Source organism: Vigna unguiculata, chromosome 10 (genome assembly GCF_004118075.2).
Source record: "Vigna unguiculata cultivar IT97K-499-35 chromosome 10, ASM411807v1, whole genome shotgun sequence".
NCBI classification, from domain to species: Eukaryota; Viridiplantae; Streptophyta; class Magnoliopsida; order Fabales; family Fabaceae; genus Vigna; species Vigna unguiculata.
In genome coordinates, this window is record NC_040288.1 from 34,759,029 (window position 1) to 34,776,007 (window position 16,979).

Below are 16,979 nucleotides of genomic sequence, written 5' to 3' on the forward strand. Positions count from 1 at the left end.
CCACATCGCACTAATAATAATTGTGATAATTGGCATTATCATGTTTTTATTATGTTTATTTATTATCTTTAATTGGTATTTTTGCATTATCATTTTAGATAATTAAAGTTTTATTTACTAACTTTGAAAAATATAGGTATTTGATTTATATTTTGCAGATTAAGAGAAAATCCTTGAAGATTTGAAGAAAAACTATTAAATAAAGGAAAATCATTGAAGATTAAAGAATATTTTCAAGATTATTATTTAAGTGGAGATCTTGGAGATTTAAGAAGATTATCAACAAAATTGAATAATTCAATTATCAATAGAATTGATTATCAATACAATTGGTTACTTCAATTACAAATTCAAGTACAAATTTCAAGTCTAGTCCAGTTCTGAAAGTCTTTAAATAGAATGCTCCATAAAGTTAAAAATCAATATCCCATTTTGGGGAATAGAACATCCCATTGTGGGGAATAAACTCCCCCTTTGGGGAACCTCCCCTCTTTAGGGGAAAGATGGAACTTCATCTTTTAAGGTAGAGACTCATTCTAGAGACTAAATTTGTTCATCTTCATTCTTTTTCTAGTTTTCAGAATGAAATCTTTCTTACTAATCCTTTTGCATCAACATCGCATACGATACTCGGGCTTGGGGGACCAGTGTGTAGTATGAAATTGTTGGTCAAAAGACCCCCACAAGTTGAGCGATCGATTGGTGTTCGACCAGACAATTCAGAACATTTGGTCAATTGAAAAGTTCCACTATTCAATTTGATGATGAAACTGCCTAAATATGGCTTAGTGAATATAGGTTGTAAATCAACATTAAAATATAATTGAGCTGTGATTAAGTCAGTGGTAAATAGAAATCCATTATGAGTAGTATAAATATAAGGTTGAAATAAGGTAATTTGATGACATTATTACGATATTTAATACAACCTATACTTTGACCAATATTGACTTAAGTAATGAAATGTGTTTTATAAGTATATCTCAAACTGTTTAGACAATTAAAATACCTTTATAGAGCTAAAAATCTAAGACCAAACTATAGGGAATAGAAGTGCCCGACCAGTTCTACATAAATGGTATGTTTTTCTTTCAAGATATGTTCCTATCATTCAATTCAAAATCACACAAGAAACTGTTGCTAAAACAATAAAGAATTGGAAATTCAAAACTTTCATCAATAATGATTTGTATTTTTTTTAACATGTTATGGAATTTAATAATAATCATTTTAGATTCTCACTTCTTCTTATTCAGCTTTACTTATTCAGTTTTATTTCCATAAAATAATCATATTTTTCATTCAAATTAATTATAATATTATTAAATCTTTATTGTTAATTTCTTTACGATAGTGACCTATTTTTATTTTTAGTACATTAAAAAATATATATTATTTTTAGCACAAAAATTTTAATTTCATTAGTTTTATTTAATTTTGTTAATGATTAACCTAATTAAACACATCTTCATTAATTGTTTTTATTATTTATAAAATTTTAAAATTTGAATTCTATTTTTAATATTTTAATTACTTAATGGATATACCAAATTTTACAATTTTACATTTTACTATTTACAAAATTTTATAATTTTATTTTCTGATTATTTTATTATAAATTTTTTATGAAATTTTTTCATTCATCTCATGCACAATTTTTTTTCAAAACAATTATGTTCAAAAATAATTATTGAAGTTTTTCATATTTTAGTTGTTATATTTATTAGATTTAAATAAACTTATATTTCACTTTTTTTGAAATTTTTTAAACTTAATTATATTTTAACTGTAATATTTCTTATATTTAAATTAATACTCTTCAATTATTATTTAATTGAACAGTGTGCCATCAGAAAAAAAAAACCTAATTATGCTATTTGGGTGAAACCAATGAATCTGGTCTGGGAGGCACGTCATGTCACCATCCTATTATCATGTGTTCATTCTTGTGAGGAAAATTTTGAAAAAGTTGTTGAAAAAATAAGAATAAATTTGAGCAAGTTGTCAAGCATGAGAAGATGAATTGTGAAGGAACATAATTGACGAAGCATGAGGACAAATCTGAAAAAAGTGTTAAAAAAATGATTTGACCAAGTTGTCGGGAAATTGAGCTGTAAAGGATAATTGACGATGTGTGAGGACAAATCTGAAAAAAGTGTTAAAATAATGAGAACAAATTTGACCAAGTTGTCGGGAAATTGAGCTGTAAAGGTTCATTATTAGGAACGTAAGGACAAATTTGAGAAAAGATGTTGAAGAAAAGTTAATGTGCTTAAATATTTATTTTCCATACTCTATTAATAATATTTATTTAATTTCAGTTGTCGAAGAAAAACATATATATTAACAGTACAAATTATGAAAGAATTTAGGCCGTGGTATGGTGAGATAGATTTTGAAGAAATTGTTAATGAGATAGATTTTTAAGAAATTGGGAATATGAATTTGTGGGGATTTAAGGAGATGAATATGCGTGGTTTTTTGAGTAGATTTATAAGATAAAATGAGTGAATTTGAAGATAAATTTTATGAAAATTAATAAATGATTTGATTGATATGATAAATTAAAAAAAAAATTATAGTAGATAAAATTTAAAATTTACTAAAATACCCTTCATAATAAAAATTTAATAAAATTACAATTGAATGAATTAAAAAGATTAAAATTTAAGAATATTTTAATTATATTTTTAAATATTAATTATTATATACTAGCGTACACATAGGCACTGTTGCGCCTGTGTGTACGCATTTTTAAAATATACGTGATATTATATAATGTTATTAAGTAAATATATAGAATAAAATTATATTTATTAAAAAGAAAATAAAATATATCAGAAAAGATGAAAGAATAATTGTTAATAAATAGAGAAAAAAGAGAAGGGTGGAGATAGACAATTTTATAAAAAAGTTTGTAAAAGTAACGGTCAATTTTCAAAAATTTAATAAACAATTATGTTTCAAAGGGTAAAATTAGTATTTTGAAATGTGGACACAGAAGAGAAAATCCTCTTCATATATTGTTATATATATATATATATATATAAATTAATAATAATAACTACATATATTATTAATTTTTAATAATATTATAATTATTATTAATTATTATATACTTTTATTAATTAATAATAATAATAATTTTATATATTATTAGTTACTATATATTAATATATTAATTATTATAATTTTAATAATATTTTAGTTATTAATGATAAGTATATATTATTAATAATTAAATATATATATATATATATATATATATAATTATAATTATAATTATAATAATAAATAATATATATATATATATTTAATAATTAATATAATAATTATTAATAATTATAATATGATGATTAAAGATGAGGAAAAAAGAGTAAAAATTAATGTATTTGTATAAATCTTTGGCATTTATGGTGAGATTCATTTGTGAGGTATTTCTTTGAACTTGTCTGTGTTTTTCCATACTTATTCGTTGAAACGAACATATTTTTTTTATTTATCCGTCTCTTCAAATAAGCTTAAATAATGTAATCCGGACAAAGAAAGACTACGTTAATATTTTACATTTAATTTCAATCTCAACAATAGGATTCGTTCTTCATGTAGAAAACTTAGAATTTACAAAATTTAAGAGATAGGGAATAAATTGGAACCATTGAAAAGAAATAATTCCTTTCTCATGGTTCTTGACAGCAGTTGTATACTCCAAGTGTACCTCTTATTTGCGTTTCCACCTTCAATTTTATAATCCACCATCCTCTTATTATATTATATCATTATTTTATTCCAAAAAAAAAACAATATAATTTTAATAATATTATATTTAATTTAAATGAATAATAGGATTACTTTTGGTAAATTATAAAGCTAAATAAATATAGCTTAATATAAAGAAAGGGAATAGATAAAATGATTTATTAAATTTTATTAATTATCATGACATATTAAAAAAATATAAGTAATATTCTCTATGACAAGTTGAGTAATGTCTAGTCTGTTTGGATAATGATATCTTGTATGACTTCGAATATTATAGGAGCATTTTCTTCACAAAATTATACTCTATACATTAAATTTAAAATTATTCCTTTATATCACAAAGACCAATATTTATCTTTAAATTGAAAGAAATTTAGTGAATAAAAACTATTTTAATAATTAAAGAAATAAAAAATACATATTTGTATGATGAATATATTTTCCTAGTTTTTGGCTCCCAAGTTGAACTAATCCAGTTTGGTTTAGTGCTGCATCTATACCTACTGTCTTTTCCTACAAATCAAATCCAAAAAGCTGTTGGGTATACAATATAACATTTTTGCTTTGGATGCTTTTCATTACTAATCATCTACGCAACATGTTGTGAAAAAAAAAAAATTGGAGTTTGAGGAAAAAAAAGGTTTTTGGTTGGTTTCCCTCTCTTTTCATTCATGGTTTAAGCATCCATTAGTTGTGTAAGAATTTGTCAATGATAAAATTACGCAAAATTATATTACAATCTTTTACAACTTAGAAATTGAATACTGAAAAGAACTTGCTTTCACAAATTTTAGAACTCAAAATTGAAAAGCATATTATGATTCAGTTGTGGTTTAGAATTATTATGAAAGAAGCAAACTCTATATTTTGTAAGCTTCCTTAATTACAAGGACATAGACAACGTTATGGCTCATTCCTTAAAAATGAAGGCAGAAATGATTCCTAGAAATATCGCCTAAGTACCACAATCGAGCAACAATTGATTTGAGGTATTGGAAACTTCAGTGTACATTTTGTTTTTCTTTTTAATTGGTTAATATTATTTAGCTTTATGTTTCAGTTATGGCTTTCAACGAAGAGAAAAGAATCCCTTTGAAATATTGGGTGAACGATGAAACAAAACGTGTAAGTGTGGCGGAAGCAAGTGGGGAGTTGGTAGATGTTCTCTTCAGTTTCCTTACCCTTCCTTTGGGAACTATCATCCGACTTTGCAACAGCTCTCAACAACAAGAAAGGCGTGAGAACACCTCTGAACAACAAGAAGGACATGAGAACACCTCTGAACAACAAGCTGTGCCTGAACAACAAGTAGGGCTTGGTTGCATCAATGAGTTGTACAAGAGTGTTAATCATTTGCAGCCTGATGTTTTCAGAAACAAGATCTGCCAGAAAATGTTGCATTTTCCGCGCAACCCCTTAGAGAGCTCTTGCCAGAGACTTAAAGTGAAAGTGGATGATACAGAACCCACAAAGTATTTCATGTGTCATAACTGTTCAAGAAAAGGAAGTAAATTGTTGGTGAGTTCTTTTATTGATGTAAAGTGCAACTGCGGGTCATTGATGAGGAAAGAAATAGCACTACTGGACGAGGCTGCCGGTGATGATGGCGTTTTTGTTAAAGAAAAGGCCATGTTCTTCATCTATGATAACTTGACAGTGCGCCAAAGCTCTCCAAGTGAATTCATTCAAGCTAAACAGAAAAAACTCCAAAAGTATAAAGAAGTACTTCTTGACAGTGAAAAGGTAACATTTATGAGGAAGCACTTGCACAAATTTTTTATGTTTCAAGAATGATAGTCTACTATTGGATAGTAGGAATTTCAAGTTTTTGCCAATAATAATTTAGAGAACCAAAATGATTCCGTTGTGTCAAAAATTTTGGATCCACCATTTCTTCATTATATTTTAAAATTGTAGATGTAGGAGTACTTTACCTTTCTGGTCCTACTTTGATAGTGTTAATTGTTATGAATTTATGCTGTTTTACTTATCTTCTTGCAGATACTTAACATACTGAAGCAAGCATTAACTCCAAAACCCCTCTTACTGATGTCTTATTGGGAAACACAGAATCCAAGCGATCGGTCTCTTTCTCACGAGTTATTGGCTCAAGTAATTCCAAAGATTATTTAGAAATCAAGATAATGGTAAGTAAATCAGAAAACAAGATTCGATTTGTTGAAGCAGATGGAGACTTTGTCGATTTTCTAGTCAGCTTCCTCACAACACCACTTGGATCTATTCTGAACCTTAAGAATAAGAAACTGTCCTGTGGCCTCACACCACTTTTTGCATCTATTCTGAAGCTTAGGAATGGCAGATTGTCCTTAGGATGCATTCGTAACTTGTACAAAAGCGTGAAGAATCTGGATCCATCGTGGTTCGTGGAGTCATCGAACAAATCCTTGCTGAATCCAAAGGTGGCTCCTCATTTTGGTTGTGAGAAAAATCCACTATTAAATCAAAGTCAAGATGACACTGCCAAATATTGGTATGGCCTTGGAGAAATGAAAAATGGGAAGGGTCGTTATGAAATGAGAGTGATTTCAAAGAAACGCGATATGCTACAAGACTCAAAAGATATCAAAATGTTGGACCCAAGATCTTCAGATAGAAAGAACAAAGATGGTGTGGGATTTATGAAGAGGCCTTGTCTATTTGTTGTGTGGGATAATCTGAAATTGTCACCATTGACAACTACCGGTCTTCCAATTTCATTTAGTGATTCGGATACTGTCCTGTATCCTGATTTGGAGGAGCATCGGCTGAAAATAAGGAAGTCAGAGGTAACGTTCACAATCCAATCTTGACTCTTGACTCTTGACGACTTGTTCTTTCGATATTGCTTTAAGAAAATCTGATTCATACCAGCGGTTTTATTTAACATTTGTCTAATTATGTGTCGATTATGGTCAGGCACTAAACCTGCTGAGGGCTTCTTTGACATCCTACAAAGGTGCTTTTACTCGGAGCCTATCCTTCTTATTGTGGAAGTGGAGACTCCAAAGACTCATTCCATTATGGGATTTATGGAGAATTAAGAGAAACGAAAAGCTAGAGAAAAGAAAAAGACGAAAAAATGAGAAAGAAATTAAGTTAAAGGACAAGAAAGAGAAAAAGAAACAAGAAAAAAGTGCGGTAGAAACTAAAAAAGAGAAGGAAGAGATTAACAGTAATTCAGTGCAGAAGACAAAGGAAGAAGTAAAACCTTAAACTGATAAAGGTGGCGTAGAACAATCCTGCAATATATATTTTGATGTATGAAATAGTTGTGTTTAAGTGGATTTGACGATCATTTAACATTTAATTTTTCTTGTTTTATGAAAGTCCTTAGAATGATGTTCAATAATTCTAACAGTATAATTTTAGGTTCTGATATTAGTATAACTACAAATCTATGATGTGACATACTCAATGTCAATTGCCAAGGACAGGGTAATGGGTATGATATATTAATGTTAGTGGCTACTATGTTCATAATAATAGGTGTAATTGTTGCATAGTTGAGCGGTGCCTCTATCTTTCAGTTTGCATGGCTTAGTATTGGTTGGTTATGTTAGAGGTGAATTAAGACTATCTACCACTATAAGAATGTGCACAGAAAACACCCCTAAGAAGCAAAAGCCAGTTTTCTTAGTATATCAATGCATAACATAAGTCATCATCTAAGTAGCATATAACATATAATGGCTACAAGTGAACTGTTTTTAGAAAGCATAGCAGAGGAACTTCAAAGGATGCAGAACCTTAGTATCCTTCATTCATGTCTTACGTGTGTGGCAAGAGAGCAGTGCAGTAAATAACTTTTCTTGGTGTAGCTGATGTAATATTGGTAGCAGATGTTACCAACATTATAATTTATTGAAAAACTTATTAAGAATAATTATCACACCTTGCATTAAATGACTTTTTTTATTACTCGACCTTTTACCTATCATCATCATAATAATTATTAAGAATATCGGTAGTCCTATCATATCTATCGGTATTGGATTCATAGACACAGCCGGTGTTAGAGCTATCACAATATAATACAGTCACAGTATCACTTCACCTTTACTCAATATTCATGACCGTGCATCACTCCTAATCTCACACATTACATAATACAAATAATAACGTATTCCATCTTCAACTAGGTAGCCCAAGAACGCAATCACACGTAATAAAATAGGGACACATTCATCTTCAACCAAGTAGAACAACACAATTTTTTATTTTAATTTTTTTTAAACATAGTAACACCACGTTCTGCTTCATCCACTCTTTTTCCCTTCAATCTCCTCTTAATTACTGCATTATTGGAGTCGGCAACACAAACTCAACCTAGACAAATTATAAAAGCAATCACTATACTTTCATAAAAGTGATTATAAAATAAAAAAAAACATGAATTTAATTATAGAAGAAGTATAAGCATTAAGTGAATTTCATGCTATACGTACAAGCCTCAACTAAAACATGACAAAGAAATATCCACTTAAATATATATGAATAAAACATAAAATGACACTAATATAAGATTACTTACGCAATCATACGTAATAATCATGTTATGCTGTGAGACACTGCTTCTAATGAATCATCACCTGCACGCGCATTGAGCAGATGATAGTAGAACTCACCATAAAAGGAAATGACAATTTCAGTAGCATTAGTTAATATTCGATGTACCATTTTGTTATCTTCATCAGTATCTGAACTTTTGATGAACTGAAATGATGGTATTAGAAGTACCTGGAGCCTATTTAAAACAAAAAAAGATATTAACCTACTTATAAATTCTCCCGAAAGAAAATGTCTAGTTTTTTTAACGAAAATGATAAATTACACCACTTGATACTTTTCAAGATACAAATGTTGGAGCTGCTCAAATTTTATTTCTACGTTCTCATCAGATTCCTCCCTCTCCTTTGATACCATCTTTTCAATTGATCTTCATACTTTTGAGTTCACCCAAACTTTTTGCTGTTGGCAGGCTATTGTTATCAACTGATTTACATTCTTTTATCTCATCTTCATCTAATTCCTCCCCCTCCTTGGAATCCTCTGCAACAATTGCCATCAACCCCTCACAGTCTTCCACGGCTAGATGTTCAAGTTTCACTAGATCTTTGGCTACTGATACTGGAAACACACTTGTAAGGCCTTTACATTCCTTAACATGTACTTCTTTTAGATGATCCATGCTTAGAATCCCATGAGGATCTTCACTCCAAATATTCTCCAGATTCGACAAGTTGGATAAAATCAATATCTTCAGAGGCAGAGTAATTAATGTGTCTTGTGTTGCACGTTTCACATCAAATATGGTTTTGACAGAATCACAGTTTCCAACTACCAATATCTCCAATTTGGGTAATAAAGGAAGTAAAGAGAAGGGTAACACTGCATCTGATAAAAACTGGCACTCCACCACAACCAATGCGACTAACTCACTGAAACAGAAGTCGGGAATATGCTGTGAGTCATGCCAAAACTCTTGTAGTTTTGGTCTACTTTTGAGATCAAGTTCTTCAAGTTCTGAAATCTGCACGTGCAAACAATAAATAAGAAAATGAAACTAATTATATACATCCTCGTTCATCACAATATCTCTGTTAGTATAGTACTTTTACATTTTTTTTCCAAAAAAATCATTATAATTATTGATTGAATAATGATTTTAATTCGACTTTAAATTATATATAGTGTTTAAATTTTAATTAGAAGTTATAGAAAAAATTGTAATAATTAAAATTACATATTTCCAGTGGAATAAGTTTTTTGTTTCCAATTATTATTTGAGACAACTTATCTGCTTTTAGCGTATTTGGACATAAAGTTATCATCTCATGGCAATCTGTTACTGATAGTTCTTCTAAGGATGGGAAACTTAAACTCCCTTCGTAGAACCATCGGAGATTCAATAACCTATCAAGATTTAAACAATTAAGCTGCCAAAATGTTATTTCATCCTCGTCTGATTCTTTCTCCACTCTAGACACTATTTCTTCAACTGATTCACTCTCTTTTATCTCCATTCTTTGAAGTTGACCCAAACTTTTGGCGGTTGAGGATGTGAACAAATATGACAAGCTATTACAATTTTCTACTTTTAAACATATTAGATTTGAGAAAGACACTCTGCATTTTACCAAGTTTTTTAAACTCGAACAGCTAATGACTTCAAAAGTTTCTTGGTTTCTGACAAAGAGCTCAGTCCATGAGTTCTCTAACCCAATGGAAACTAGCTCTTCAAGGGACTCCAACCGTAATTCTTTGAGCTGTGATAGAAATTCACTATTATTAGGTCTTTGATCGCAGAAAATCACCTTGAAGGAACTGCTACATACAACAATCTTCTTTACATTTGGCAATTGTTGTAGAAATCCATACTCCGGAAATTCATCACCCTCAATATCAAAGCACAGAGTAAGAACTTTTAACTTGTGTAAAAGTTTTCTCTGAAATTCTCCATCCACAATCCTTTTCAATTCATTTTCACCCACTCTCAGATGCTCTAAGTTGGGTATAATTAGCTACAAAGAAAACCAATAACCATATAAAAGCAGGTTAGTACTGTCATATATTAAACTCTATAAAAATTGAAACTGTTAGGTGAAAAGTTTGATAATATGATGAAGAAAATAATGAAAAATCTTTCGGTGGTCGGAAGGGGATTGTTTATGAAGATTCAAGCACCTTTTGACACATGATAATTTGAATGCATGTAGAAGAATGTATGTAATATTGGTGTTGCATCATGAATGCAAGATATACAGTTATGCTTGAAGTTGGGCAAATCCCATAGTGTCAATGATGTCACATCGGGGAACGTAATATTAGGATTTGTTTGTTTCGGATGAGCTGGATTATCCTCCGTAACAATTTCGCCATTATCTTCATTCCAAACAGTTTCCAGATTTGGCAGCTTCCATAAAACCAAAGTCTTGAGAGGAAAAGTGGGAATCTCTTGTGTTATACATTTGACATCAAATATGGTTTTGACAGAATCACAGTTTCCAACTTCCAAAGTTTCCAATTTAGGTAATAAAGGGAGCACAGTGAAGGGGATTACATATGATAGAAATTGACACCCATTCAAGTAGCTGAAGCAGAAGCGTGTGATCTGCAGTGAGAGACGCCATATCTCTTGAAGGTCTGCCCTATCTCTGAACTCAAGACTCCCTATCCACTGAGATGATGCTCTCTTTCGAAATCACCGCATGTAAACAAACACATAAAAATATGAAATTAATCTTTTTACAAGGTTTAACAAGTATTCAGACTTTTTTAACAGCTTTACTCAAAATGTACACATCAGTTTTAATAGTTTTTCTTTTCATGCTGCATTTTTACTACACAATTCTATTTCGGGACTTGAGAATTGGTAAAATTTGAGTTAGATTTAAAATTATATTTATTCTCGTAAAATTGAAAACTGTTTCCACGCCAACTTTCATTATAAAATATAACTTGCTTTGCCAAGTTAAGTTTACCTTTCTCAGAAATTCCTTCCTCATAGTTGAGATCAATTTCCGATTGAATAGGCTTTGATGATTTTTCAAGTTTAACTTGAGACAGCTTCCCTGCCACCAGAGTACCCACACATAAAGTTATCATCTCTCTGCAATCTGTTACTGACAGTTCCTCTAAGGATGGGAAACTTAAACTCCCTTTGTAGAACCTAATGAGCTTCAATAACCAATCAAGATTCAAACAACTCAGTTGCGGAAATATTATCTCATCCTCATCTGATTCCTCCTTACACACTATCTCTTCAATTGAATCGCAATCTCTTATCTCCATTGTTTTTAGTTGAAGCAAACTTTTGGCTGTTGAGGATGTGAACAAATATTATAAGCTATGACAACCTTCTACCTTCAAACACTTCAGATTGGAGAAAGACACTTTGCATGCTACCAAGTTTTCTAAACTCGAACAACTAACGACTTCAAAGGTTTCTAGATTTTTGACAAAGGAATCAGTGCAACAGTTCTCTAACCTAATGGAAACCAGCTCTCCAAGGGACTCCAAACATAAAACTTTCAGCTGTGAGAGAAGACCGCTATAATCCACATAAATATTATTTATAAATATCAATTAATTTACTATTATTATTATTTATAAATATCAATTAATTTGTATTTTAAAATTTCAGTTTAAAAGTAAATACATTTTTAAAATTATATATATTAAATGCTAAAAACTTATAAAATAAGTTTTATAGTACAATTATGATACTTTTTATTAATATTTTATTTATGTTTTTAACTATTATAATAATTATATTAATAGCAATTCGTTCTTAATTGAAGCATAATTAAATCAAAAAATTTTAAACCAGTGTCTTGATTGGTGGAGCATTGAAGTTTGTGTACTTTTATCACTGTTGGACCCATTTTTGAGTTGTCTTGGAGCATGTTTCGGATTGGTAGCTGTTTCGGATTCTTTTGTGCATATGTGAAAATCGGTTAATACTATTACGTTGTGTTCCTTTTAGGGATGATGGTACTGTTTATGTTTATGTGTATTTTCGACGATGGATTTTTGACTTTTTTGTGTTTTTTTAGCGTATATACAACAATATGCAAGTGTGGATTAGCGGGACGAAAGGTTTATTCTATTCACTCAAAATTAAACTGATTTAAATATATTTTACGCGACATTACAAAATTATCCTTATTTACAAAATTATCCTTATTTTAAATATGTGCACAAGTATTGGTGTGGGTTTGTGAGTGCAGACACATGGGTTGTGGTGAGGGAGGAAGATGGTAGATGAGGTGGAGGAAGATGGTAGATGTGGTGGAGGAAGATAATAATGGAAGAAGGCTGATTGAAGGGAGATGCGCACTGATTACATAATCGATGAAGTATGTGTGGCACTCATTACGTAATCAATGACTATATAAAAGGGAGAGTGACACCGGTTATGTAATCCGTGTCATGTGTGTGTTCTGATTTCTTTTTTAACTTTTTTTGTATAATTTTTTTAAAATTAATGGTATAACTTTTTTTACATTCATAAAAATATAAATTTTGTAATTTTAAAATTTCATATGATTTTAATATTTTTTTAATTCATATTAATTATTTTTATAACATCAAATTACAAAATCATTCTCTTTTTCCATCAAGAGTATTTTGGTAATTTTCTAATTCTATCTATTTTATCTATCACATCAATCAAATCTCTCATCAACTTTCATAAAATTTATCTCCAAATTCACTCACTTTATCCTCTAAATTCACTAAAAAAACATAAATTCATCCATTCAAATCTACACAAATTCATCTTCACACTCTCCTCCAAATCTACACACCTTTAAGCTAATTTGATTCATACGAATCTGAGTGCAGATGGAATAAAATAATTTACAATTTTTATTACGAATCAAAAATAAATTTGGTTCACTAAATATTTAGCTCATTCGAATTCGTGACTTAGGTTGGTTCACGTGCTTGAACATAAAAAAAAAAAATCAATCTCGTTCTTAACTTAACAATCCGGTCCATAATACAAGTAAATCACTTTTTTTCTTTAATTTTAGACGTGAGAGACTCATGTCCATGATAATTCATCGACTTCTTGCCTTTTTATCTTATTAGTCATTTTCTAAATCTAAGATAAAAAAGTATAATTTAGATTTTATTTAGAATTTTGATTTATTTTTTGGAATGAATGATTATTTATTATATAAAATAAAAAAAAATTAAAATAGATTTAGATTTTTTGAATTTTCACTGTATATTAAAAAAATGTTAAATTAAAGAAAAAAGATATAAAATTTTTAATTAAGTAAATTAACTCGTTTAATCCACCAACTCATAGAAAATCAAGTCAAACTCAAATATCTTTAACTCACTAATGAGCAGTCAAATTTGATTGATTTACTATACAATAAACCTATAATAAATCAGATCATGCTAGATGATCCATTTTAACATCTCTATTTTACTTCTCACGGTGATATAACCGCAAAGTAAATGGAATAAGTTTTTTATTAATTATATTTATGGTTAAATATTTTTCTTATTTTTCTCATAATCAATCTAGTTTGAAATTAAGGATATTTTCATATTTTGATTGAAATAATTTTAAATTTATTTTCAAATTTATTATTTTATTTGTCTCATTCAAAACAATATATCAAATCAAATAAGTGATTCATCGATATTTTGGGGTTTACCAATGAGATTCCACTCATAATTTCTTAGAAATGTTTGATGAAAAGGTGCTTGTACATATTCACACTATTGGCAGTAGCTGAACTAAATTTAATGTTGTCGTAAATGTCACATGTTATGCACAGTTAGGATTTCACCAACCAGTTTGATAATTGAGTTTGGGTAGATCTTATTTATAATATGTTTTATTTTTTTATAATTATGTTTTTAGTTTTTTTAAATTTTTAATTAAAATTGTATTTTGTTTTTGTTATAGTTTTATATCATTTTATCCCTAAAGTTTATGGATGAATGTACGATGTCAATGACGTTAAACAACTTTTAATATCAAACTTTATATTTTATTGTAATTACAGATAAAACCAAAAATATTAAAAAGTAGTTGGAATATAAGTAAGAGTTACCATTTTATCTTTTAAGAATCAACTCTACATCTGGTCACGGTTGATTATGGATAACGTCATATATTCATTCATTAAATTTGAGAATAAATTTGGCATAAAGTTTATAAAAGAAATGAAATATAATTACAATTAAAAGTTTAAGGACTATAATTAACTCTTTATTTTCTAAGTTTGTACAATTGTATTGAACTTTTTTGAACTATATTTATTAGGTCCACTTAAAAAATACAAGTTTTAAAAGTCTTAATCTAAAATTTTATATTTGTAATTTTGTTCCAACTTTACAAACATGTAAAATAGGTCAATAAAGTGACGTGGCCGTTAACAAGCTTGATAAAGTTTGACTCTATTTTATACTTGTAATTATGTTGTTTTAGTCCTTGTTAATTAAAGGGTTAAATAAGTTAACCGCGTGTTAGTTAATTTTATCAACTTTTTTTAAAGTTTGAGATGAGAATCAGTAAAGAATTATTTTTAAATATAAAGTATAATAAATAAATATTTTGAAAGGCATAAATTAAACAAACTTTTTAAATTTGTTAGTACATTGATGTTAACCTATTTAACGTTTTAATGACAAGAATAAAATAAACTTTCAGTTTGTTGGAGAACATACCATATCAAAATTAGAGGAGGTTAAACTCCAACTAGCCTGAGGTGTGAACATTGAAGAAGGGTGTCCGAGGGAACTTCCCATTGCAAGCATGTGAGAAAACTCAATTTCGAACAACAATTACTTCCTGTACCCGTCACTTTTTTTTTTACACTCCATCATTTCTGGATTTTATTTTTCCAACATAATAAACAATTCTGTAACTTAATTTTTGTAAGTCAAATATCCTCGAAAAAACATTTTTTGAAATTTTTTTATGGGATGAGAGAAGAAATTTGATGAGATGAGTATTTAATTGGATGCAAAGGTATGCAAAGGCAGGGGAGTAAGTGGAGCTTTCATTCTCACAATCACAAATAAAACATCACAAAATTTTAACTCATCTTTAAAACGTGGAATGAAAGAACAGACATTAAAGAGTGCATGTGCTTCCTGTACCTTTTCACGCTCTCAGATCAAATAGTCACATTTCTTCATGTTCTGTATAATTCTTGTTTGATAGACATTATTAAAAAAATTTATATTTTCTGTTAATTTTATTTTAAATTTTTTTCGTAAAAATATTTACAAATTTTATTGTAAAAAAAGGTTGTAAGAAATTATTACTAATTTTTTTGAAAAATATTTTGTATAAAACACTAATTGTAATAAATTTTATAAGAAATATTTGTAAATTTATAATTTTGTAAGAAATAATTATTTACGAAAGAATTATCTACCAATTAAAAATCTTAGAAAAAAATAACAGAAAAGAAAAACATTTTCTTGTAAACTTTTTTAACAAATTTATAAAAAAAATCTCATATAATATAATAATTTTTCTAGAAATAAGAGTTGACGGAATAGAAACACGAATGAATGAAAAATAGGATTCCATGATTATCAACTTTTACATACTATCTATGTACACTTATGAAATATTGGATTTCTTTTGTTATGTGTTTGGCTCTGTTATAATTATGTTGCGTACGGAAAAAAAAAATAAAAGATTCAAAATATTGCATAAATAATATATCCATTAGAATTTACAAACAAACTTTTACTTTTTTCTATATAATAACTAATAATGGATTATTTGGGAGAAGAAATAAGGAGGAAAATAAAAGAATGAATTGAAATAAAGTTAGTTAGAATCAAATATATAAGAAAGAGTGATATTTAAGAAACAAGGGAGTGTTATTAATAAATTATACTTTATTTTTCAGATGTATTAGTAACTTGCAATTAGCTAGCATAACCGCGCGTGAAGGTGATGTTTGGCTAGAAGTAGTCAGTGAGTAAAGTTTGGTATCCAAGTGTTCAATTGTCCAATCCCTAGTTAGAAAACAGTGTCGGAAGCACATGAAATTCAATTGCAAAGGTCTATGATTGGATAATTGTTAATCACCCTACACAAATACAGAAATAACAATACAAGAATAAATGTGGAAATTCTAAATATAAAAAAAAAACACAACAAAAAATAATATTACGTAAATTTTTTTACAATACATAGATAAAACTCTCAAACCTTATACATACTTTTCAAAATAATAATTTAATCTAAATCTCACAGTACTCTACTACAAAAGAAAAAAATAAACAAAATATTTTTGATTTAGGATGAGAAATACTATGAACCTCAAATCCATTAAATAACCACTATTACCTGTTGTAGAACATATATATGAAACTTGCAAAATGTATTTTTATCACCAAACAATGTCCACTTTAATGAAAATAAACTCATTTTCCTTTTAATTTCATTGCATAAACTAGCAATCATATACTCTTTGAAAAATGGGTTGGAGTAATTTAATTACCTCGTTAATATATTTATTTTTGTTGATAAAAAAAATACTCTGTTGGAAAGAATATATTTACATGAAATATAAACCATTTCAAACACACCTGCATCATTCTCTCTAAAACAGGAGCTTGACACATGTGAGATTTGACCAATCAAAACCTATCACGTCACTTCATCTGCTCCAAACAAATATGAAAATGTACATCACTTCATCTTCAACGTACAACCATCGCGACTG

The 16,979-nt window shown here is 28.8% G+C and overlaps 1 protein-coding gene across 4 annotated transcripts; it reads left to right on the forward strand.

Moving 5' to 3' along the window:
* The first annotated feature begins 4,309 nt into the window (after window positions 1-4,309).
* On the forward strand, window positions 4,310-7,269 carry LOC114166083. 4 transcript variants are annotated; one of them, XM_028050740.1, is made up of 4 exons: window positions 4,319-4,402; window positions 4,823-5,505; window positions 5,764-6,548; window positions 6,679-7,269. In XM_028050740.1, exons 3-4 carry the CDS (start codon window positions 5,907-5,909, stop codon window positions 6,973-6,975), a joined length of 939 nt encoding a protein of 312 aa, XP_027906541.1. In that variant the 5' UTR covers window positions 4,319-4,402; window positions 4,823-5,505; window positions 5,764-5,906; the 3' UTR covers window positions 6,976-7,269. The 4 variants fall into 4 exon arrangements, with proteins under 4 accessions (XP_027906543.1, XP_027906541.1, XP_027906540.1 ...); XM_028050739.1 differs by having other exon boundaries at window positions 4,324-4,751; XM_028050741.1 differs by having other exon boundaries at window positions 4,395-4,409.
* The last annotated feature ends 9,710 nt before the right edge of the window (window positions 7,270-16,979 follow it).

Coding starts and splice junctions, on each gene's coding strand:
- LOC114166083 (XM_028050740.1), top strand. CDS start 5,907: ATGGTAAGTAAATCAGAAAACAAGATTCGATTTGTTGAAGCAGATGGA. Junction 6,549..6,678: donor TGAAAATAAGGAAGTCAGAG/GTAACGTTCACA, acceptor GATTATGGTCAG/GCACTAAACCTGCTGAGGGC.